At 34.8% G+C, this 25,010-nt stretch overlaps 3 protein-coding genes and 1 non-coding gene across 5 annotated transcripts; 2 read left to right on the forward strand and 2 right to left on the reverse strand.

Annotated features, from left to right (window-relative positions):
• Positions 1 to 5,237: 5,237 nt before the first annotated feature.
• On the reverse strand, positions 5,238 to 10,405 carry LOC106342744 (E3 ubiquitin-protein ligase BRE1-like 1). 2 transcript variants are annotated; one of them, XM_013781765.1, is made up of 19 exons: positions 9,956 to 10,405; positions 9,533 to 9,694; positions 9,381 to 9,459; positions 9,059 to 9,286; positions 8,796 to 8,957; positions 8,502 to 8,695; positions 8,352 to 8,435; positions 8,158 to 8,271; positions 7,879 to 8,065; positions 7,649 to 7,809; positions 7,494 to 7,565; positions 7,206 to 7,282; positions 6,709 to 6,903; positions 6,568 to 6,640; positions 6,395 to 6,481; positions 6,149 to 6,286; positions 5,877 to 6,079; positions 5,629 to 5,794; positions 5,238 to 5,540 (listed from the first exon to the last, which is right to left on the reverse strand). In XM_013781765.1, exons 1-19 carry the CDS (start codon positions 10,061 to 10,063, stop codon positions 5,409 to 5,411), a joined length of 2,622 nt encoding a protein of 873 aa, XP_013637219.1. In that variant the 5' UTR covers positions 10,064 to 10,405; the 3' UTR covers positions 5,238 to 5,408. The 2 variants fall into 2 exon arrangements, with proteins under 2 accessions (XP_013637219.1, XP_013637218.1); XM_013781764.1 differs by having other exon boundaries at positions 8,158 to 8,277.
• A 1,734-nt stretch (positions 10,406 to 12,139) lies between these two features.
• LOC106339236 lies at positions 12,140 to 15,056 on the reverse strand. Its single transcript, XM_013778024.1, has 8 exons — positions 14,989 to 15,056; positions 14,694 to 14,756; positions 14,318 to 14,447; positions 13,917 to 14,172; positions 13,639 to 13,767; positions 13,391 to 13,538; positions 12,846 to 13,133; positions 12,140 to 12,589 (listed from the first exon to the last, which is right to left on the reverse strand). Exons 1-8 carry the CDS (start codon positions 15,022 to 15,024, stop codon positions 12,140 to 12,142), a joined length of 1,500 nt encoding a protein of 499 aa, XP_013633478.1. The 5' UTR covers positions 15,025 to 15,056.
• A 3,816-nt stretch (positions 15,057 to 18,872) lies between these two features.
• Positions 18,873 to 21,829, forward strand: LOC106341369 (carotenoid cleavage dioxygenase 7, chloroplastic). The gene is made up of 7 exons (XM_013780148.1): positions 18,873 to 19,632; positions 19,765 to 19,893; positions 19,980 to 20,111; positions 20,371 to 20,643; positions 20,772 to 20,857; positions 21,263 to 21,586; positions 21,686 to 21,829. The coding sequence occupies exons 1-7, from the start codon at positions 18,873 to 18,875 to the stop codon at positions 21,827 to 21,829; spliced, it is 1,848 nt and encodes a 615-aa protein (XP_013635602.1).
• A 775-nt stretch (positions 21,830 to 22,604) lies between these two features.
• On the forward strand, positions 22,605 to 22,676 carry TRNAR-UCU. The gene has a single exon. It is a non-coding gene; the product is annotated as a tRNA-Arg (tRNA).
• Positions 22,677 to 25,010: the final 2,334 nt, after the last annotated feature.

Below are 25,010 nucleotides of genomic sequence, written 5' to 3' on the forward strand. Positions count from 1 at the left end.
GTGTCCTGATAACGAGGTTTCCCACAAAATTTGCATATATTCCGTGTCTCATCCGCTCTCTAGTAGATCATGCAGTTGTCAATACATACATCTATCACTTCATACGGTAGTTGAAGACCTGCAACAAGTTTCTGAACCTCGTAGTATGAACCCGGTGCAAGGTTATCCTCAGGTAGAATACCTTTGACAAAATCAGTAATCGCATCCATACATTCTTCAGCCAAATTATAGTCTGTCTTAATACCCATTAATCTAGTTGCAGATGATAAGACTGAATGACCATCTCTACAATTTTGATACAAAGGTTGTTTTCCTGCATCCAACATGTCAAAAAATCTCCTAGACTCGGGGTTTGGTTCTTCCCCTCTATAATGATCATGTACCATCTGCTCAGTACCTACACCATAATCTATATCCGTTCTAGATTCTTCTAACCTAATATCAGGCTGAGGTTCACTAACAGGCTGAGGTTCGCTAGTACTACCATATTCATAACCAGTTTCCCCATGAAGGTACCAAACTTTATAATTACGTGAAAACCCTTTCATATACAAATGAGTCCAAACATCAAATTCTTTTATAACCTTATTATTATTGCAAGAAGAGCAGGGACATCTTAACATACCACTTTTTGCATCCGGTTGCTGTTGAACAAGCCTCATGAATTCTCCAATCCCTTGAACGTATTCTTCCGTAAGCAAATTGGTGTTCGGATCCAAATGAGGTTTATCCATCCACGAACGATAATAAACTTCTGAAGACATGATTTTCACGGAATTGTTATGACTAAAGAGAATGAAGAGAGAATGAAGTGTGAATGAGTTGAATGAGGAGGGGTTGTATTTATAGGAAATTGCTTACGGACCTCCGACGACTTTCCGACGAAATTCCGACGGATATAAAGAAGTCCGTCGGAATTCCGTCGGAATTGTCCAATCCCAAACGGCTATACAACGGTCATATGTATTTGTCGGCAACGGTCACATGGTTCGTCGGAATTCCGTCGGAAAATACCGATGGAATTCCGACGACTTTGCTGTTAATCGGAATGTCGTCGGAATTTCGTCGGAATATACCGACGAACTTCCGACGACTACAACGGTTACATTTTTTATCGGAATGTCGTCAAAAAGTCGTCGGAATTCCGTCGGAAATGGCCGACGGAATTCCGACGACTTCATTTTTTTGGATTTGGTCGGAAATTTGTCAGTATTCCGTCGCAAATGTCCGACGACCTTGGTGTCCGTCGGAACCTCCGTCGGAATTCGGTGTGTTTTCTTGTAGTGAAAGAAAAAATAGGAACAAAACCAAGTTGTTTGTTGACAAAAAACAATAACAAGTTTTTACCAAAAAAAATAAATAACAAGTTGTTTGTTGACAACCCATCTTCATAATATTTTAAAAATTCATCTTTAAATTCATAATCGAAATTAACTAAAACTAAGATGTTAATCATCACTAAAATCGTTAGATACCAACTCGTGATATCTTTACCTCCTTTGTAAGATAAAATAATTTGCATAAATCTTTGTTTTTCACTCGTTTGTGAGAGTTATTTCTAGTTCCAAAAATCTCTTTTTTTCTAATACAATGACTAGTCACATACGATGTAAAATCTTATTCTTTGGTGAGAACGTAATGAAATTTTTAAGTAGTTACAATATAGTTAAAATTATTTGATTGGGACGTATACATTAGTAACTTAGTATATTTAATCACCAAACTAAATTATACTTACTGCATTATTTTTTAAAATTTTCTAATAGGGAGATGTAATCCACGTTACTGGGCTAGCTAGTTTGCTGACTAACTTCCATTTCGGGTTAATATTAATGTCATATATATTGTATGTATTTTGATGAGATGAGGGTTATCAGATTATGGAATTAATAGTGAAGAAGACAAAGTTTTGATAAACTTATTTAATCATATAAAATAAGTTAAATTAAATTTAGGTGTTGGAAAATAGCAAGTCACATGGTGATGATGTCTTTGGATCTTTTATTTACAACTTTAACATTTTTTTTTGTTATTTTTTCTTTACTTTGTTTACTTGTCCACTTCTTTAATGTAACTATGTAAGTCAAAAGTGAAAGAATATAAACTGTAATAAGGTGATTGCTTTTGCCAACACTTTGTTCACCACGATGAGGTAACTGAAGACTGTTCTCGATTCCCAAACATATTGGACCCTTAGATTTGAGGGTGACAAATAACTTTGTTATAGCCCTAGATAAAGTATCTTTTATTTAATACCTCTTTTGTCATAATTACATATAATAGTTAATGGCAAAATAGTTGAAAACCCCACACTACATGAAACGATTTGCTCACACATAGTTTAGTAAAAAGAAGAAAAAAGTCTTGTTATCATTTTATGTTCCCCTCTCTTGTTATCATTTGTTAAAACTGTATGACTTTGGTCATAGCATGTATCGTCTATTTAAAAAAAAAAAAAAAAAAAAAAAAAAAAAATAAAAAAAAAAAAAAAAAAAAAAAGAAGAAAAAAGTCTCTATCGAACTCGTTAAGACAAATTCATATCTTTCAAAGACTGGCATCTATTATTTTTCTTGGCAACTGGTAATATTCGACTATAGTCTATGTATAAAATATACAGGCAGGTATAGTATATGCTATTTGGCGAGACTTAAAGATATGATAGTTCAAGATAGGTCATTAAAACAAAACATAGTGGGTGTACTAGTGAGCTCACCCACTAGTACGTAGTAATAATTAATAAATGTTGGGTAGGTTTTCTATTTTCTCATGATTTTAAGGTTTATGTGCATGTAGACAACTACAACACATTAAGTCTCAATTTGATAGCAGCCTATCTTTTTTTTTTTTTGGAACATGATAGCAGCCTATCTATTGTTATTTAAATTTTTGGAACATCGTAGAGGTGCGCTTTGAATCAGACTGTGAGCAACTTGTTAAACTCTTACAATAGGAAGAAGATTGGCCGGCACTGGCATTGGAGGAGTTGGATGAAATTAAAGCTCTATCATCTGAATTTCAAGACTTCTCCATAGTTTATATTTCTAGATCTTTAAATGTCTGTGCTGACTGCCTTGCCAAAGGTGGACGAACACGTGTATTAAGCTCACCGTACGTTGACGCTATTGCACCGAGTTGGCTAGTTTTTGCTGGCCAAGAGGCTGCCATATAGCTTTAAGTTTATTTCTTTCGATGTCAAAAAAAAAGTACTACTTTATCTGTATATATATTAATGTGTCAAACGGCGATATCAAATATTTATGAATGAATATATAAAATATTTCCTTATAAACAAAAATACATGTACCTTGATCGTCTGGACGATACTATCACTGACAAATTACAGATGAATTTGCTGTTTGGCATCTTCTAGCATGCAAACCTAACTACGTACAGACAAGTAACTAGTCCAATTTATATTTTAATCCTACGATTTTTAATATATTGTTTGCTACTATATTATAGTTCCATATTATTGGAGGGTAAAACTATATTGTATATATATACTTCTTTATTTGCAACTATTTTGTAAATCTAGTTAATAAATATCATCTAATTCAAAAAAATAAAAAGGAATTGAAGAAATCAGAACGCTATCTAGGATCAGCATAATTCCAGTGGATGAGTTAATTAAGTTTTGCATAGAGAGCACACATTTATTATTAAAATTCCCATATTTTGAATCGGGACAGATCTTATCTCGTGAATAATCTTGCGAATGGTGAGATTTAAATGTTGGAGACACTAGAGAGTTATATCTAATTTGCACTGCTTACTTAAAAGATCTAAAAAATTCATTTACTGCATAAAATAGAAAAGTTCTGCCATCAAAAGCATAATTCAAGTACTTAAGCGAAAGGACATTTTAGATATACTTAAGAGTATGATTGCTTTCCTCTTTCGTCAATAATGTGCATTACAAAGACATTAGAGAGCTCTCTCGCTAATTTATGTACGATTATTTATTTCGCTGCGGTTTAAGCTCATTTCCTTTCTTTTCTTTTTTTTTTTGGAACTCAAGCTCATTTCCTTGCTATCTTACATTTTCACGCGTAATATATTTCTAGCATACTTCATACATGTCTATTGATAATTATATTCTGTCTCTGAATATTTTTAGCTCGGTTTTAAATCTAATATATGGACTAAAATTCAAATATTAACTGAATCTTACTCACGAAATGATACCTTGATTCTAATCTAATATAAAAAAACTCTGATATCTAATTAGAAACTTTATACTTATGAACTGAGAGACAGAAACAGAATGGAGCTAAAACATGTGATCTTTATCTTAACGAATAAAGTGGTTAAAAGAAAAGAAAATCAAGAAATTAGAAACACAAAACTGAGAAGAATAATATTAACATAAAGAAAATAGTTAAGAACATATGGTTCACAATAATTAACTTTTTTTCACATCTCAGCCATTTTTAAAGGAATAAAGGTAGAAAAGGAGCATGTGGGATAATACCAATGATCATGTCTTGGGAAAAAGGAAATAAAGAAATAAAAAGGTCAAAAAAATTAATAGAAAGGAAATATACATCTTTTTTTTTTGTCATTGATGGTGATTCAAATAGTGTATCGCAAGTACAAGACTTGGAGACTAAGAAACAATTTGGAACCAATAGGCCCCGAAAGACAACCCCAAACATTTGGGAAAACCAAAGAAAGGTAACTTCATAATGCTAAAAGAACACATGAGGCGCCAGCAAGTGAGGAGAGAAGGTTAGTTGGCTCGAGTTGCTTCAATCAGTAGGAATGAACTAAGCCACCGTGGACCAGACCTTGCCACATACGATTGATGGCGATGATCCCTTATCACACTACACGCAATTTCATATGCCGCAACATTACTTGAAACAGGAACCATTAGCAATCTACTTCCCACCAGTGAGTGGACGGCTCTGAGAATATCATGACATGCTTGATATGTACATGGGTGATTAAGAGGATTGGTAAGAGCACCCGCAGCTTCAGTCGAGGAAAATTCAATCATGACATTTTTAAACTTGAGGTCTTTCATAGCTTCTGTTGACCAAGTAAAAGCAAGAAGATCACCCAGCAAAGCTGAAGTAACTCCGAAAAAGGAAATATACATCTTCATTATTGTAGATGTGAATATGTCCCAGCATGAGTATTTAAATAAACCGAGTTTCCTTAGATAGTGTTAACCTAATTTTAAAAACCTTTAGTTACAGAGAAATACAACAAATGATATGTGGAAGTAAGTAAACAGATTGGAACAAATGTACTATATAAAAATGAGCTAAAATGTATATGGGTTTATAAACTATAATTAATCTATTTTTGCTCTCTAAAAGAAGAGTTTGAAAAAGCAACAAACAAAAAATTACAAAAACAAAAGTGATTTTTCATTGCTTGTTCCATGCAGCATCATCCCCTCTCATATGTAGATAGGCTTGATATCGTTGGGTCCGAAGCTTGCTGAGCATGTTGGACACTTTCTTTGCCTTGTTCCTGTGATCTTTAGCACACATGGGTTGCAAAACAAATGGAAGCACTTCGTGATCACCACCTTTGTTCATTAAGGAGACAACAAACCAAAGACCAAATCAGCACCTAACCAAATCATTAATCTGAGCAGAGTGAGTCTTTTCTTTTACCTCTTTTGAGCGATCGTTGCAGGCCTTACACTTCAAGATCTCTTTGAACTCATTGAGTTCTTGTCTGAGCTTTTGAATGGCTGATGATCCTTCCACGAGAGATCTAAGACGAGAAACTTTCGTTTTGACTGTTTCCACTTCCTCCTCTATCCTTCTCCTATTGAACCTGAATGCACAAAGAGAACAATAGCTTTCATCACCAACACTTGTTTCTTTAATGACTCTAAGCAGATTCTCATTAACTTTACCTTTCGATTTCCAGCTCCAGTTCCAATGCTCCGTAATCAACCCGGCTTTGCTCAACTTTAGAATGCGACTCCTCTAGCTTTGACCTAGCTTGTTCCAAGCCATTCACAGCGTCTGCTCGTTTCTTTTGGAGAATTTCATGAGTGACAGACTTTTGGTATTTATCTTCGGCTAGTCTCTGATACTGCTCTGTACAGAACCTCATCTGCAAGAAACAACACCTGTAAAGTCAAACGTCACATGATGTATTTATGGATAAGCAGAGCATCAATACCTGATCTTCAATTCTTAAGGATTTCTTGGAGAGGAAGCTGGCAGATGCACTGGCTTGCTGGATGTCCTTGTCCATGATGTATTTATCGATGAGCAGAGCATCTTGCATCTGCCTTGAAGTTATGCCTTCCAAGAAAAGCTGAAACAACAAAAAGATATCTCACATTCCGATTCAAGTACATACCCGTTTAAGTGTGAAGTACAGAGATAGCTCAGATTAGTGGAAATGGGAGAAGAGTTTGGATACCTTGATGTTATAGTCATCCCTCTCTGTGACCTGAAGTAAAAGTTGTTGGTTTTGTGGTACAATGTCCTCGTAAGCACTTCCAATTGCCTAAAAGAAGATTAGTTACTGTAAATGGACACCCAACATCAAGGTTTTTTAAAATATGTTAGAAATACAAAATTTCATAAGCACACCTGCATCTCGGAAAGATATGTCCCATGTTCTTCATGTTTAGATTTCAAGATATCAGAATGCTTTACCACATCCCTGAAACAGAAAAGAATGAATATGTAAGAGTCTTCTTAATTGCATAGGGAGAGTTATATTTAATTCACCGTTTACAATCATCAATTTTCTGTCTTAAATCAGCAATCTCAGCTTCCGCAGCAGCCAACATTTGTTGGGAAACTGCTTCAGCTTCATTTGCTGCCTTAACGCGCAACTCCAGATTCTGCTCATCAAGGGAGGATTTTAAACTTTCAACATGAGCCCAAGCCCTGTACTCTTGTTCCTTGGCTTCAGCTATGTCCCTGCCACAGCACAATATCCACAGCAATGCTTAAGGCAATGCAGTAAGTACATTCTAACACATCTAAAAGAGAATTTCATCTGATGAAGCTGTAAAGATAGTTATTGAAAGCTGTGAAGGTAAAATGGACATACGTTTCTTGTAAGTTCGAACCGCTCGGTCCAAAGGCAAGATCAATAATAGTGCTTGTTATAGTTATACTATATATGCGTCCACATAGAAGGGAAGTGTAAGGAAATTTCTCTCTAAGAAGTTAACTCTTAGATATCAATCACTGGACTTCTTACATATGACTGTGCTTACCTCGGATCAGTGGACTCGCGTTTATACATGTCCAGAAACAACTTCAACTCCTCGTGACTATTCTTCAAATCACAAACCTGCATGACAGACTCAGCATTACTTGAAAAGCGAACAACATAACAAGTACACGTCTTTGCCAATCAAAAGTTATTATGACATTTAAGAAGATTTAAAATAGCTAATCTGTCTTCTGGCAATACTTTTTCCAAGACATAATGCAAGTAACTTTAGCCAAAATCAACACCGTCAACACATAAGTAATTGGTAGCACACTGTAATAAATCATACCGTAGCATTCAGGTCATGTAGCTGAGAAGCATAATCAGCCGATCTCAGATGCAATGCTTCACACTCTTTTGTCTGTTCACCAATTAGGCTTAATAAGTAAGCAAAGCATAAAATGGCACAGCATACGTCTTACATTGTTTAAGACTATTGCTCACCTTTCTACATAGAACCACGGAGAGGGACTGTACATCAGCCCGCAGAGAATGAATACCTCCAGCAGTTTCTTTATAATTCTCTAGTTGACTTCGCATGGAACTCATTTCCCCTGGGAACGAAGCCACCAACGCCTTCATATCTGCAAATATTTCTTTTCTACCTGACATATACAGATCACTTAATCAGACTCCAAAGTTAAACAGGTGGGTGAGAGATAAGAGTTTGTTACCTCGCTCTTTCGAAATATTTTCCAACCTAGTCTTGATTCGCATTTTGTCATCCACTTGTTTCTGTATCTCCACATCTAAAGAAGCCATTCTAGAATCAGCAACAGAAGAAGACCTTCGAGCAACATCAACTAGTTCACTTTTTATACTCATTTCTCTTTCTCTCCAGAATATACTATCTTTTTCAACCTGAAAATTTTCGAATGGAGATAGATAAACTTCACAATCACAAAATTTTATAAAGATAAATACAAATTAAAAAATCGAAATCCGGATATAACCTGTAGTTTCTCAAGTAATGCCATATACTTGAAAACAGCTTCTTTGGATTTTCTCAGCTGGTCTTTCAGAGAAAGGCAGGCTTGAGAAGATGAGATGGCCGTCACAGACTTTGACTGTTTCTGTTAGAAATCTTGTTTATCAGTTTTAGCAAAACAGGAATAGGCTTGATGCTCTAATTGGATCATACACTGACCTGTAAAACACTCATTTTTTCAAGAATCTTTGTCCTCTCCTCATGAAGATCTTTTAGCTCTTGTAGCCTGCTTGAAGCAAGGACCTACAAACTCCAAACTGCTATAAAAAAAAGCTCCACACAAAACCAAAAAGAAAAAAATAAATATACCGTTAACGCCTTCAGAATCGATTCCATGTCTTGCAGATCCCTTTGTTTATCCATTGCCTTATCTCTGGTCGCAAGCTTGTTTCCAGGGCTCAACACTGCGAAGAACGCCCCCGATGTTGCATCCCTTTCTGCTCTCAGTGCTGACAGTTCACCATTACATTGTTGAAGCTCCACGACCTCATTCTCTAGCTCCCCTTTCAAATACACCAAGTAAAGTAATAATGTCAGCTCATATAGCAGTCAACTGATGATGCAACTTCCATTACTACATGTCTTGTTAACTGAGTAAACTACCTCTTATTCGTTTAAGGTCTGCTCTAACTTTAGCATCAGTATCCCGATGACTCTGCAACTCTCTCGAAAGTGATTTGAACTTCACAAGAACATCATCTAGAACCACTCTGAAACTTTTCATCTCTGATTCCAACTCATTCAGCGCTAGCTGACCAGACAAATCTAGAAAGGAAACCAATTCCGTATAAGACCTGAGTTAATACTAAAAATATTAATAAAGGCCATGACAAGAGCTGAAAAATTGACTGTAGTGGAAGTATTACCTTTATCAAGACCCGTTCTGAGAGCTGTGGGGTATAGTTCATCCTTCAGACACCTCAAATCATTGGTCGCGGCTACTAGGTTACACAAGGTTTGCTTCAACTGACTTGATGTATTCTCTCTGTTTTCTTCCTTCTGATTCGAGCAGGTATTAGACGAAGAGCTCTCAGTGGCACCAGTTTCGAGTAGCCTGTTGATGAAATCGTCTTTAACAGAGGGAGAAGACCCATCTGTGTAGCAATTCAAGACATGTGTATCATAGAACACCAGATACAAACTAGGTCCTAGAATTAACTGAACGGATAAGAGTGCAGTGCATCATACCCTCCTTGTTAACAGACCTGTGAGCTCCGATGCTTGAATCAATCACACGAATGGAGCATGATTCCACGTCAGCTGTAAGCTGCGAGAAAAGCACTAATTATAAATTTTTAGAAAAAAAATAACATCTGAGACCAGAGCTAACTGAGAGTTACCTTTTCCCAAGACTTGTGAACAGTCTTCAAACAGGAACTGGATGGTAATTGTTTATCTTTGATCTGAGAAAGCCTATCCTCAAGAATGGAACACTCAACCTGCTGAGCCTCTAGCTTTTGTGATAGCTTAAGGTTCTGGAACTGAAGGACTGCAGTATCAAGCTGTATCAAACCAAGGACCAAATATAATAAGAAGACAAAATCTCAAACGCTGCAATTCATTCAAACAAAATAGTTTGCTTTACAGATTCATTAAGGTTCACATTAGAGGTATGAAAAGTTACAGCATTTCAACAATTATAACGAGTAAACTCATGGTTAGTATCAAATCAGCTACAAAGAAATACGCAAACAACTAGAGGTAAATGAATCTTAATAGCTCAAAAATTTAACCACGAAGCATCGATAGATGAAAGAAAGAACCTTGTCCTCAGAGGAAGGCCAAAAGAAAGGCTGTTTCTTTACAGCCTCTGTGGTTGATATTGAGCTAAAGTGACGCTTTTTACGATCCGCCTCGCCTGTGCTCGCCATTCACAAAAAAAAAAAAAACCTAGAATCGCTAACAAAGGGAAAGAACAAAGCTTTCTCTCACATCAGATTCACAAACACACAAACCCCCCAAAAAAAAAATCCAAACTTTCACTCAATCAGCAAACCCTAAACGATCTATCACTAACCGATAACAATTCAATCGCTCAGCTCCCTAGAATAAGATTAAACCCTAATTTCGCAGGTTTTCTAATTCAATCTCAAACGCTAATTCGCTCTTACAGATAACACCTTCTTGTCTGATCATCGGTTCGAGTGATGCTAAGTCGCGAGAAAGAGGAGGGTGACAAGAGCGAGAGAGTGATGAAGTTAGTTGAAGGACGATTCAATAATTTTGTGAAACTATGAGGACTAATTTGGAAATATTAACATACCCGCTTTTACAGCCAGGGTATTTGAGATTATCTGAACCGTCCGATCTCGTGTTTCGTTGAGGCTGTATGAAATGATCTGAACCGTACGATCTCGTGTTTTGTTTTTATAAGCTCTTCGCGTTTTTTGGGCCTTTTCATTGTTGAATTTAAGCTCAGTGGTGGCGAGGCCCAAGTCAATCTATTACATCGAATCAGATATTAAACATTGATTAATTAAGTAAAAACGACATGCAGAATAATTAAGCCAATCTAAGCTCATCGCGTTAATAAGTTATTCTTACCCATTTAATCAAATAAATCAGAAATACCAAAACAATTAGGGAAAAAAAAAAAACCGGATCCGAAGAACCGAACCGAATCTGATCTAAAAAAGTAGTATCAAACCGAACCAAAATTGATTAATATCCGAACGGGTTCAAAATTTTGGTATCTAAAGAACTGAAACCAAACCCGACCCGAACCGAAGTATCTCGGGTACCCGAATGTAACCAAAATAGATTTATATACCTAAATATATTACTTATTTTAAGATTTAATATATATATATATATATTAAAAATATCTAAAATATATAAGATACTTTTAAGTTGTCTAAAATACTTGAAAATATACATAAATAGTTAAAAGTAAATGGCTAAAATAGCTAAAATATATTCAAACCCCTAAAATACTTGAAATATCTATTGATTTTCTATCCAAATATTCAAATCAAACCAATCTATACTATTAAAGCAGAAACCCTACTAGGATTCTGCCCATAGCTTTTGAAGTTATTTAAAGAGTGTCATTACCTAATTTGGATTTTTTTAAATTAATTCATTTGCTATATTTATAACCTATCATTTTTAAAAAGTTATTGATCTATAATTAATCTGCTTGCCATATTTATAACTAATAATATTTGTAACCAAAATATGTATAACCAATCCCGCACTATATTTATAACTGACCATATTTATTACTCCCTCTGTTTTTATTTGTAAGTAGTTTTAATTAAAAGTGTGAATATTAGAAAAAATTTTACTTTTGAAAAAATAGCATTTAATACATAAATTCAACCAATAATAAAAAATATGAATTATTTGATTAGTCATACAACATGTAATAAATGTAAAAGGTGCTTTGGATTATGTAAACATCTTACATTGTGAAACAAACATTTTTTTGCTAAAACTACTTACATATAAAAACAGAGGGAGTATATAAGATCTTTATTTAAAAAGAAATAAATCATGCGCTTTCAAAGCGCAGGTCAAAATCTAGTTTATATGTTAATTTTAGGTATTTTGACATATATTATACAAATTTATATGTAATATATTATTTTGTTTTATAGATTTTGAGAAATTTTAAGTGTATAATGAATATTAAAATTTTAAAAATAATTTAAATGGGTTATCCGAACCCGCAAAGATCCGAACCAAACTCGAACCGAAATTTTGAAATACCCGAACGGGGCTGAAATTTTTAAATCTGAAAACCCGAAACCCGAATAAATCCGAACCGTACCCGAATGGATATCCGAACGCCCACCCCTAAAAAAAATGGTGGAATTTTTTATTAATCAATAATTACACTAGTATAAAACAAAAACAATTTAAAGTCTCAAGACGAAAGAAGAAAATGTAAGTTTGTGTTAGAAGAACGTTATATCAACTGTTACAAAGAAAAAAAGAACGTTATATCAATCGAGTTGACGTTGCTTCTCTTCCTGAACTTGGACAAGCAACGTCAAGAGAGCCTCACAAACTTGAGCAGCATCAGCTTCCAAAGGAGCCTCGTTCAACGAAGAGTAAACCATCCATGCATGGTCTAGTTTACGTTTTGGTCTAACCACCACTGAACCAGGAACCTCCGCGTCGCAGCAAGTCACCAGCCCGTCACTCTTTTCCCCGTATCTGACTTGAAGCAGCTGGGCGCAAGCAGCCATTGCGGCACCAAGTGGCATTACCACTGGAAGTTTCGTGAGAGGAAGCTCAGCCTGTGCCACGTGTGAGAAAGTGGCTAGAGCCGCTGGACTAATGCTAGCTTCTGTAAGGAATGAGACCGTGGCGAGTTCTTGAGGAAGAGGATGGTTCTTCAAGAATTGTTTTCTCCTTTCGTATGTTAAATCTTCCAAAGCTTGTATGTCACCCTTCACAAGAATGAAATGAATGCATCATGAAGATCTCGGGGATTAGGGTTTACGAGATACGCATAATATATATCTTTAGAATTATTAGGAAAGTTATTAGAAAAGTTAGCATTTGTGTATAAATTATTTTTCCTATTCTTGCAAGGAATTTATTAAACAAGTTATGCACTTCCTATAGAGAAGTTTACGAGGCTACTGAATAAATTGAGAAAAAACTATTAATATTACCAAACTTTCCTCTAAATTTATCACAAACCTTTATGACTTTGAAGATCATAATCTCCATGATTTTTCTCATGTTGACATAACCACCAAGTTGTCCCTCACGGAGTATATCGGTAGCTATTGGACTTCCACCATATGGACTCTGTGCTAATACCAACCCAGCGACCTTATCCTTTAAGTCAGGCCAGTATAGTGATAAAGCAGCAGCTGCATCTATACCTCCTTTGCTATGCCCAAGAAGTAGAACCTTTTTATTTGATCCCCAACATAGTTCCTCTATGTATTCCTTTATCTCTCTCGCATTTTTCTCAACCGAAGACTGATATAAACACATTTTTCCATATATCAGTATGTAACAACTTACATGGTCGCCGGCCTTAAGATTTTGGGGATAAAGACAATTTAATATAAGTTTTAATAATTGTTTTTTTATAAATTTGTGGATTTATGTTTAGGTAAATTATTTTTAAAATTTTGGGGCCATAGATGGATGTTTCACTTGATTATACTCATGACCGGTCATGGTACTAACATACACCATCTGTAACTTTATTAAGTTAAGTTAGAAATGATTACCTCGCTGTGAATCTTTGCAATATGACAAGCTAAACCCATCTTTGAGAATTTAGTTTTGGTATCCACAAAATAAAGAGGTCCATGATTGCTGAAAAGACCTGGAACCAACAAGTACAGTACAGTATTTGGAAGCCTGTGTACACCATGCCTGGAAATGAAAACATCATCAACGCAGCAATTCAGTTAAAACAGCATGTTACAAAGACTAAAGTATATTAGACATGCAACTATACAGTCAAAATATATACCCTATGTCTTCTAGGATTTTATTGAACCTATCAGTTCCATCTTCAGCAGGAGGCATCTCCGGGTCATGTTGTAACCATCCTATGTCATCTGCTGAGCCACGGACAGTCCTTAGTGCCCGATCAATAAGCCTGGTAAAATAATTAAGGAGTAATATTTCAATCACCCAAATGCTGAAATTTTGACAAGAAGAAGCAGTGTATAGAGATTATTGTAATGCTTCAGTTTCACATTCTCACTAGTATCACTGATAACAAAGATTGATACAAATAATACATACCCTTGGAACATGGAAGTGCCACTTAAACCTAACCAATTCGATGTCATAATTGCATTTGATGCCTGCGAGGGAGTCTCGGTAGATTCTGCTGATGGGCTGTTGGCTGCAGAAGTAGGGGACTCTGATGAAGTTGAACACCTTGCACCAGGAGAAACGCATACGCTTACTGGAGAATCCCCATCACCTCCTGATGTTGATCGTAGCAACTCATGGGGGTGAGAAAGAGAGTTACAAGAATCTTTACCACCATATTCTACTGAATAAAACAATGGAAAAACAGCGAAATACTGAGTTATGCAATGTTTAGAGATCGCAATAAAATGAAACAAAAGACTAGCAGCTGAACATTGAACATGCATGCTGAGTACATACACTATACAACAGAAGGTAACAAAGGGTACCTGAAGAGTGAGAGAAATAGCTCCCCAAGTAAGAAGTTGCTTGATTTATATAAGAAGCATTTTCATTAAGAGCTGGAAAAGAATTAAATTGTTGTGGTGGTGCAGCCACTTTGTTCCCTGTTCCACAGCCCTGTACTCAAAAAGGAAACTAATGCTTGTTAGTAAGACAGTCTAATCATGCATAGACAACCAATCAATTACTAATACTTCTTCTTATAATACCTAGCTGAATCAATAAATGCAGTTTAATTGTTTCTATTGATATAGTAAACGTTATGCTGACACCAAACAGAATCTCATTAAAATGAGCATAAATCAATGTATGTTTTTTCTTAAGTATGCCGAGAAAAAGAAGCCATAAGGCCATGATACTTACAAGTAGAGGGGTGATAGATTCTCCTTCTCTGGATTGACCAGCTTCTCCCATTTTGATCAGTTTCTAATAACATACACAACACACAAAATAATCAGACAAAAGCAACCCATGTCTTTTCCATCGATCGATACCAAACCCTAAATTCTTCAACGATGATAAATAATAAACAAGGTTGATGGATGACGGGATGCAAAATAATAATACAAACAAACAAAAAACGTCATGGAGTTTGCGAAGAACCGATTCAAAGAAGAAGAATCAAGTAAAGATATTCGGGAGGCATGTAGAGAGGTACCTGGAGTTTTAGGAATGTTGGATCAAAACGAAACATACGCACGCACAAAGAGCTGTCGTCTTCAATGCCTTGGGATCATATCTTAACCTGCGGGGAAAAGAAACCGCAGGGGCACAAACAATTTGACGAGCGTGGAACAAGACGCGCTAGACACGCAACACGTGTACGAGGCGAATGAGATTACTATAATGGGCCATTGATGGGCCAATTATTTTCCAACAACGGATAGACACGACATCGTATTACATTCTAGTATATTCCATGCTTGGAATCGGAACATTTGTTACGCGTTAAAGTACAATTATTGGAAGGTTCTTGGGCGAAGTTCTTAACGCAATATAAGAACTCGTCTCTTAACTTTTAACTAAAAAACTTAAGAACCGGTTTTTAAATAAGAACCCTACCCTAAGAACCTCCCAGTAATCATGCTCTTAGAGCACCATTAATCCAGTATACAAGGGGATTTCTTAGCCATTTTTTGCGCGTGAACCCCACCAAAAAACACCAGAAACGATCCCCAAAGATATGAAAAAAGAAACGGTTTTGTGGTGTTTCTTGTAATGTTCGCGGACCCCACTGACACGTGGCGGCCTGCAATTGGCTCTTTTTTTTAATCAGACAAAAAAATAAAAAATAAAAAATAAAGAACCCATAAAGGGTTATAGGGATAATGCTCTTAGCACTAGGCCTGAGCGTTTTTAACTCAACCGAAATACTGACTTTAACTCGAACCGGAAAAACCGAAATCGAATCCGAACTGTTTTACAAAAATATCCGAATGGAACTTATGAACTTACTACTTTGGACTTTGGTTATAACCCGAACCGAACCTAAATCGGAATTAGGATTCGGAGATATCCAAAATTAGTTAAATATGTTAATGTTTTTATATATATTAAGGTGATTTAGATATTTTAGAGTATTCAAAATATTTTTGTAGTTTGTTTTATTTGTTATTTTGAAAACTTTTTAGTTAATTTAGATAGTTTAACTAATTTTTAATTAGATTTGTAAATAATTTATATATTTTGAAAAAAATTTGGTCAATTTTCGAGGTTTTTAAATATATATTTTTGTACGATTTTAAACATTGGTTAAATCCGATACGAACCGAACTCGGAAGGAACCGAACCGAATCCGATCCGATAATTAGTGAAAACCGAATGATACTTATGAGTATAACACCAAAAATCCGAAAATCCGAATCATCCGGACCGAAACCGAACGGACCACCGAACGTCCAAGCCTACTTAGCACCAAGTAGAACACCAAGTGGAGATTTGAGCTTAGATTTCAACTTATTAATTTGTCAAAAACAGCTCTACACATAGTTGGCTTGATATTATTGTAGTGTAATACTTTAGATTTTTTTCTACTTTTATAAAAAAATGATAAATAATGTAAACTTTGTAAGAATAATTTATTTTAAATTTTTACCAAAGAAAGGAAAAATATCACAAGGAGAAATACAGTACTAAGATAAATATGAAAGTCCATTTGGGGAAATAATCACAAAGCTTCCAAAATACAGACAAATGGTGTGAATGCATGACGTCAGTAGATCCGGCATCGACGGCTCAAATGATGAGAGCAGACATACGAGGACCCACGCCAATCACCTTTAGCTCCATCGTTGCTATATATGGTCAAATATTAAACATTTAATCAAACCTATAATCATATATAATAATTCTCTTTAGTTTTAAAATATTCTTTGTTGGTAGCACTAATCTCCCACCATCACTCCTCCCTCCACTCTCAACTCCTAATCAAGTGTTTTATGGTACGACGGGTTCCATCTTCTATGTTTCAACGCATATTACACTTCCATTCTATTGCCGTTTGCACTGATTCTCTTAATCTTTCTGTAATTCAAAATGTATTTATGAGCAGTCATGTAGTTACGTATTCAACGAAAGAAACATGAAAAATACTGCAATTATTTCATGTACATAAACTTTCGTTTTTTAATACACTTTTGTATGAGTTATTCTTGGGTTCAGGTTCACCAACCAATAGAAAATTGTCATTTTAAATTTAGTATCTTTTAATTAAGGAAACCAAATAACTTGGCAAATTATATTATTTTTTTAAAATAAAATTTAAAAATAAATAAAAATAATATATAAAAAACGAATTCAAAAAAAAAATGTTGTCAACAAAACACTAAACCCTAAACTCTAATATTAAACTCTAAACTCAAATCCTAAACCCTAAATCTTTGGGTAAACTCTAAATCCTTGGGTAAACTCCTAAACCCTTGGAAAAACACTAAACATGTTGTCAACAAAACACTAAACCCTAAACTCTAATCCTAAACCCTAAACCCTTGGGAAAACCTTAAACCCTTGGGTAAACCTTAAACCCTTGGGTAAACCCTAAACCCTTAGGTAAACCCTAAACCCTTGGAAAAATACTAAACATTTGGATAAATTCTAAATTATAAATCTTAAACCCTAAACTCTAAATCTTAAAAATAAATATTTTTTTAAATAATATTTTTTTTAGAACTAATGTTATTTTTATTTATTTAATTTTTTTTATTTTTTATTTTAAAAGCATAATATAATTTGGCAAATTATTTTGTTTCTTTAATTAAAAGATACTAGATCTAAAATGACAACTTTGTATTGGTTGATAAACCTTTAGATTCACCCTAGGGGGTGAACCCAAGAAAAAGTCCTTTTGTATTGTATTTTTATCAGAATCTCATCGACTGATCGCACCTAATCTGGCTGGACACAAGAAATAACACTTAATTTTGAACATATTTTTTTGTCATCTCTTAATGTTGAACATATTATTAGTAAGTTTCTTTAATAACAAAATTAAAAATCTGCAAAAAATCGTGTTTTCTGAAGTCAGAACAAATTTCATCGAATTGTAGCCTTTCAATATACTTTCTTAGTCATTTGTATTCATCTACAACTACGTACCCACTCTATATGGTTATATATATCAAACCCTTACTCTTTAACCAGCTGATTTCATGATATTGAAAATTTTAAAACATGTAACTGATGACATGGCATATACTTATGGGCGGCATATGGTTAATGGTTTGACATGGTTTATTGCATATCATTGTTCCAAAGACTTGTCTATAAATGTTCTCCAAACTGAAGACATATGAATGAGGGTTCTATGATTCTAACGTTGAAACCCGAAACCATAATGAGATTCTTTATTAGTTTAATATTGTTTACCTATCAAAAGTATTGTATTATAATCACTGATTATAATCCAAAGTGGGTCGATTTGAAGCTTCATTAAAATAAATTTTAGTTGATCTAACCAATGAGATGACCGCAGAAAATAATTCAATATGCTAGTGGAGATTTTATACAAGTATATTACGGGTTAAAAAGATCTCTTATTAATATATTAATTACAACATACTTATCCACAAGACACATTCATACAACACAAACTGTCCAAATCTATCATGAGGATCAAGTTTGGAGTGTCGGTGATCACTTCTCGGTTCTTGTTGTCTGCTTCACTCTTCTATATTCTTACTACACGTCTTCTTATTATCAACAATATTGAATTATGAGTGAATATTAGCAATAATTCTGTAAGTTTCATGAGCAACAACTAAAATTATTTATGTCGTGTGACGAAATAATATTCATTTCCTGGCTCTAATCACACTAATTAATAGAATTTAAACTTGTATATTAAAAAAGCAACGGTTTAGTATTTTGTCTGCCATATTCAGATTTTTATTCAAGTCTTCCACAAAATGACTAAACATTTTCTACCCCACCATAGTTGCTGAACATGCACACAGCCACGTATCCATCTTATTCACTATGTATATATAACATATGCTTTGCGTGTATGAAATAAACTATATACTATAATTTACACATTACAAAAAAATGATGATCAAAATGTCTCTCCCTCTCCCGCCGAAAATATTTCTTCCACCGTCAAACTCTCCACCGACTCATCATCACCAAGCTCCACCACCGCTTGCACCGCCACGTGCTGCCATATCAATAGCCATCCCGGAAACCGGTTTAGGACGTACCGGTACCATCCACGAAGAGTCCACGTCTTCAGCTTTTCGTGACTACCAGTCTTTATTCATGTCACAACGTACGGAGACAGTTGAACCGGTTGTAATTAAACCAATAGATGGCTCAATACCGGTTGATTTCCCTTCCGGTACATATTACTTAGCCGGTCCAGGACTTTTTGAAGACGACCATGGGTCAACGGTGCATCCGCTAGACGGTCACGGTTATCTACGCGCTTTTCACATAGACGGAAGCAAACGGAAAGCAACGTTCACGGCGAAGTACGTTAAGACAGAAGCTAAACAAGAAGAACACGATCCAGTTACTGACACGTGGCGGTTTACTCATAGAGGTCCTTTCTCGGTGTTAAAAGGTGGGAAACGATTTGGAAACACGAAAGTGATGAAAAACGTGGCTAATACTAGCGTTTTGAAATGGGCTGGGCGGTTGCTTTGTTTATGGGAAGGTGGTGAACCGTATGAGATTGAATCTGGTTCGTTGGATACCGTCGGGAGATTTAACGTCGCGATCAACGGCTATGATGATGATTCCGACAGAGATGTTGCTGGTCATGATATATGGGACACAGCCGCAGGGTTGTTGAAACCCATACTTCAAGGTATGTTTTGTGTTAAAAGTAAAGTTGATTAGATTAAAGCGTGTAGTCCATTATTCAGACAGCGGCTTAAACTTAAATACTTAATTTACTTTAATAGTACAAACCATAATTTAAAAAAATTGTTTATGTTAGGTGTGTTTAAGATGCCGCCAAAACGGTTCTTGTCACATTACAAAATCGACGATCGAAGAAATAGACTTTTAACGGTGACTTGCAACGCTGAGGATATGCTCTTACCTCGTAGCAACTTCACATTTTGTGGTAACTAATCTGTAATTTTTTGGAAAACTATGCATTATGCAATAATTTTTTAGTATTTTTTTAACGGAAGATTTGATTATTCACAGAGTATGATTCGGAATTCAAGTTGATGCAAACAAGAGAGTTCAAGATCGATGATCATATGATGATTCATGATTGGGCCGTCACAGATACTCACTACATACTATTTGCCAACAGAGTCAAGCTTAATCCAATTGGTAATAAACCCACTTACTTCTGTTACAAGTTACAACTTACAAGTCACTTACACCAAAAATAATACACACTCTTTATAAATAATGCATGAATGCGTTACAAGGAATCTGATATGGATTTTTATATTCTCAGGCTTAACCTTGAATTTATTCTTTTTTTGCCGGGGTCAACTCTATACTAGATTTTCAACTTTTGTATTACAAACCCTTTTCATATTTATATGATATTCACATGGCAAAAAAAAAAAATGTATGTTCTCAGGTTCCATGGCAGCTATGTGTGGGATGTCACCTATGGTATCAGCGTTAACGTTGAACCCAAGCAACGAGAGTTCCCCTATTTATCTCCTCCCAAGATTTTCCGAGAAATCTATGGGAGGTAGAGACTGGAGAGTACCTGTGGAAGTGTCTTCACAGTTATGGCTGATACACTCCGGAAACGCTTATGAGACTAGAGAGGACAACGGTGATTTAAAGATTCAAATACAAGCTTCCGCATGCTCATACCGTTGGTTTGATTTTCAGAAAATGTTTGGTAAGTTACTAAATATAAACATGTGATGACATTCACTAGTTCAACATAGTTGCTCAAAACTTCTTCCACACGTTAGGGTTTGTAGGTGTTCATCAAAAGTTAGATATTGAACAATTTTTTCCGTACAGGATATGATTGGCAAAGCAGCAAGCTAGATCCTTCTGTTATGAATCTGAACCGCGGAGATGACAAACTACTCCCTCATCTAGTTAAGGTAATAAGATTGCCCTAATCTCATTCCATATTTTTAAAAATAATGTTTTGGATTTTATTTTTGTATTTTGAAAGATTGATATATATATATTGAATTTTAATAATGCATTTTGCTTTAAAAATTTAAATTAAGATATAAAAATATGAATGTTAATTATAACTTCATTAGGAAGCAAATAAAACTTAAAAATAACTTAAAACAAAACCAAATCAATAGATAAAACTATGTATTGTTATTAATATATATATATATATATATATGTGTGCAAATCCTAAAACATCAATTTTTAAAAATACGAATGGAGTATTGTTCATTATGAAAGTCTCAAATTTCTATGAGGAGTATTTGATGTTTTCAAACAAAACACCATGTGGAACTAATTAACTAAAAACATTACTAACGTAGGTGTCTATGACCTTGGACGCAATCGGAAACTGCAAGAGCTGTGACGTGGAGCCTTTAAACGGTTGGAACAAACCGTCAGATTTTCCGGTTATCAACTCATCATGGTCAGGAGAAAAGAACAAATACATGTATTGTGCATCCTCTTCGGGAACTCGACGTGAACTTCCTCATTTCCCTTTCGATATGGTCGTGAAGTTCGACCTAGACTCGAATACTGTCCGTACTTGGTCTACCGGAGCTCGGAGATTCGTTGGTGAACCCATGTTTGTCCCTAAGAGCTCAAGCGAAGGAGAAGAAGACGATGGTTACATTATAGTCGTCGAGGTACGTTTATATATATAGATACTTTTCCATATTTTTTATAAGATGCATTTGTACGAATATTATTTGATACATATTGTAATCTATTGTATTTTTTTACAGTATGCGGTTTCGGTGGAGAGATGTTTCCTTGTGATTTTGGATGCTAAGAAGATCGGTGAATCCGATGCGGTCGTGACGAGATTAGCGGTCCCGAGGAATTTAACGTTTCCAATGGGGTTTCACGGTTTATGGGCTAGCGATTAATTTACTTTAAATCGATATGATTCATTTGAATTTTACTTATGTAAATTTAGCAAAGATATTTTCTGTACAAACTGGTGTGGATTGGTCTTTAGAATTACAAATCTTAAAAAATGTATAGTGTTGTAATAGTGTTTTTGTTGTTCAAAAGTGTATAGTGTAAATAAAGTATACAATGGAAAGATTCACATGGATCCTCCTTTAGTTCATGCTATGAACACCAAAGACGCATCATCTTCCTCTTCACCTCCATCATCTGCCAAAAGCTAACAAAATGATCTTGAGATGGTCCCTCTATAGAAAACATTCTCTATAACCTTTGCTGCTTATGCTATAATCTCTTTTAAGAGATTAGCGTTTGAGCTAATTAGCTCAATATACTTATAAGAGTGGGATACCATACAAATAATGGTAGTGATGGGGGAAGAAAAATGGAAGAATTTAGGGTATGGATTGCAAATAGGGTATCTTTGGGGTGTAGGGAGTACAATCTCTTTTCGTTTTTGTGGACGGAAGTTTTGCTACCAGTGATATAGTATTTTTACAATTTACAAAACTTAATTTTTGAGGTCATTGATACTCTTTGGATAAGGAAGAAAATTAAATCTCTTAGCTATAACATTGTGAATGTTGACCGAAAAAAAAAAAGCTACTATATCGTTGTGAACTTTGTGATTATGAACTAAATCACACTATAATCTGGTGAATAATGTGTGATTAGTTAGCTCTGATATCTTACTTTTTGTTATATGAAACGTCTAATGTTAAAAATCAAAAAGCGCCCGTGGCCTAATGGATAAGGCGTTTGACTTCTAATCAAACGATTGTGGTTCGAGTGCCACCGGGCGTGATTATCTTCATTTTAGACAAATATAAATAGTCATTTTCAGTTAGTAACCATTATCTTTTTTATTTTATTTTTAATTTTCCGTCGTCTAAAAGCTCAGTCAAAGCCATTTCCTAAAACCCAAATGCTATGGCGAGGTTTCCTCCATCCTGAAACTGTAATGTTAACTTGTAAATATTGTAACAGGTGCCTTTGAACAACATGTTTGGCTATTCCACTTCTCTCCGCTCCATGACACAGATAACTACAACCCTCACCATCATCATCTTATCATGAATATTATGTAGAAACTTTTAATATAAGTACAACCACCATCATCATCATCATGAACGTTAATTTATAAAAATTGTGGACAGGGAAAAGGAGAATTCACGATGGAATACAAAGAACACAGTGCTGTCTAACGAAGTCCAGACTCAGCTCGTCAACGCCCACAACGCCACCAACACAACTGATTAGTTCCTTTAGATTTATGATTTTTGGTTTTTCTCATAGTCCTAACATTATTTATACGGTTCATACACAGAACATAATCACTGAATCATAAAATGCTTAATGGGATTTGTCGAAAACCCATTAAGAGATTACTGGGTCTTGAGCCCTTCTACCTTTTTAATATATTAGTCGTACTTCTTTGTCCACCTGGTGGACATACAATACTTTGCTATTCAACAACGAGACCCATTAGAAATGAGTTACGAAATTAAACGCCCAGTAGATTGTCAAAACGTAATGATTCTGAGCTGAATTATATAGGTGGGTTTTGGTTTAGAGTTTTGCAAGATATATTATCAGACCTTGGCCGAAGAATAACACAGTTCGTTGTGTACATTTATTACGTAACGGTACTTTGAAGAAGTCGCAACTTTGGGCTATGTTATTAAAAATATTTTTCAGCTCAGTGGTTTTCTCATGGAGCATGATTATTGGAGGTTTTTTAGCGTTGGATTCTTAGCGGAATATAAGAAACCGTCTCTTAATTTTTAACTAAAAAAATTAAGAACTGACTCTTAAATATCCGTTAAGAACCTCACGCTAAAAAAACTCCAATAATCATGCTCTTAGATATGAAAGAACTAACACCAAATAAACTCCAGAAGAGAAGATGCTTAGAGCATATTTATCGCAGGTCTCTTAGGTTTTAACTAAAAAAGCTAAGAGACGCCTCTTATTTTTCTTATTTAAGAGACGTCTCTTAGTTTTTTAGTTAAAAGCTAAGAGACAGTATCTTATATTACGCTAAAAGACCTAACTTAAAATACCTACAATAAACATGCTGTTAGATCCATATATTTCTAGAAATATATAACGGGAAAAGGACAAATAAAACTTTAACTTTAACTTTGTCTATATATATGCAGTTATACAGAGTTAATTATTTATAGAATGGAATTGAATAGCTCGGACACAATTTCTTTGGATAGACTACCACCAATCGTCGCTGTCGCATTCAGCAGAAAGTAGGCTCCACGGCCCACAATCATATCAACGGTACGGCCTCCGGTTAAATCACTTTCCTCTCTCTTTCTCTATCATTTTCGGATTGTTGATTATAAATCATTGTAGTTGGAGAATAACTCAAGAGCAGCAGACTACTGCGATCTTTGTCCTATAAAACTTGCTTTTCAATTTTCGTAACAGATCATTTACATCAATAGATTGAATACGTTTTTATTACTTCCCTAAGCTTAGCTTTTTAAATTCGAAAAAACAATAAATTTTTCAGTTGTGATCAGCAACTTTTGTGAATTTGAGTAATATTTTTTAGTAGTAAAGGTTTTGTGTAAAAGAAAATCTTTAGGACTGAAAACGTTAAACCAATTGACACTACCATTCTTGGCCGGTGTTTCTTGAGAATGTTAACTATAGATATGCACTGTATATAAAATAAAGGTTGCATGCAGTAAACACTGATTTGATAAATATTAGAAATTATGGGAATAAAGGAAGAGCATATGGTCTATCAGTTTTGCATGTTATTCGTCAGAAAAGATTATTATAAAAACAAAATGATGGTTTCTGCTTTTTTATATAAATATATACGTAATTTTGTTCCTCTACAATTGACAAAAGAAGAACGAGTCTTGTTGAGAAAAACTCATAATTGTTATGAAATAACTTATAATTTATAGTATCGAGAAATTTAAATAAGAGTAGAATTTAATACCCGTATGAAGCAAATAACACTACTATAAGTGAGAGGGTTTATTATAAGTAAGAAGAAGAAGATGTAATAGTGTTTTGATTATAAACTCTTGTTCTTGTTTATGGTGTACAAAAGAGTGAGATGAGTGATGGTATTTATAGTGAACAACAATACATAAAATAACAAAGATA

This window comes from Brassica oleracea, chromosome C4 (genome assembly GCF_000695525.1).
Source record: "Brassica oleracea var. oleracea cultivar TO1000 chromosome C4, BOL, whole genome shotgun sequence".
NCBI classification, from domain to species: domain Eukaryota; kingdom Viridiplantae; phylum Streptophyta; class Magnoliopsida; order Brassicales; family Brassicaceae; genus Brassica; species Brassica oleracea.

Excerpts from the sequence above, each read along its gene's own strand:
- LOC106342744 (XM_013781764.1), bottom strand. The coding sequence starts at position 10,063 with ATGGCGAGCACAGGCGAGGCGGATCGTAAAAAGCGTCACTTTAGCTCA. Across the intron at positions 7,283-7,493 it reads TACATGACCTGAATGCTACG|GTTTGTGATTTGAAGAATAG; the intron begins GTATGATTTATT and ends TCTGTCATGCAG. Across the intron at positions 6,080-6,148 it reads CCTTAAGAATTGAAGATCAG|ATGAGGTTCTGTACAGAGCA; the intron begins GTATTGATGCTC and ends TGTTTCTTGCAG.
- LOC106339236 (XM_013778024.1), bottom strand. The coding sequence starts at position 15,024 with ATGTTTCGTTTTGATCCAACATTCCTAAAACTCCAG. Across the intron at positions 13,539-13,638 it reads AAAATCCTAGAAGACATAGG|GCATGGTGTACACAGGCTTC; the intron begins GTATATATTTTG and ends TTTCATTTCCAG. Across the intron at positions 12,590-12,845 it reads TGATCTTCAAAGTCATAAAG|GGTGACATACAAGCTTTGGA; the intron begins GTTTGTGATAAA and ends ATTCTTGTGAAG.
- LOC106341369 (XM_013780148.1), top strand. The coding sequence starts at position 18,873 with ATGATGATCAAAATGTCTCTCCCTCTCCCGCCGAAAATATTTCTTCCA. Across the intron at positions 20,858-21,262 it reads TACTCCCTCATCTAGTTAAG|GTGTCTATGACCTTGGACGC; the intron begins GTAATAAGATTG and ends TTACTAACGTAG. Across the intron at positions 21,587-21,685 it reads GTTACATTATAGTCGTCGAG|TATGCGGTTTCGGTGGAGAG; the intron begins GTACGTTTATAT and ends ATTTTTTTACAG.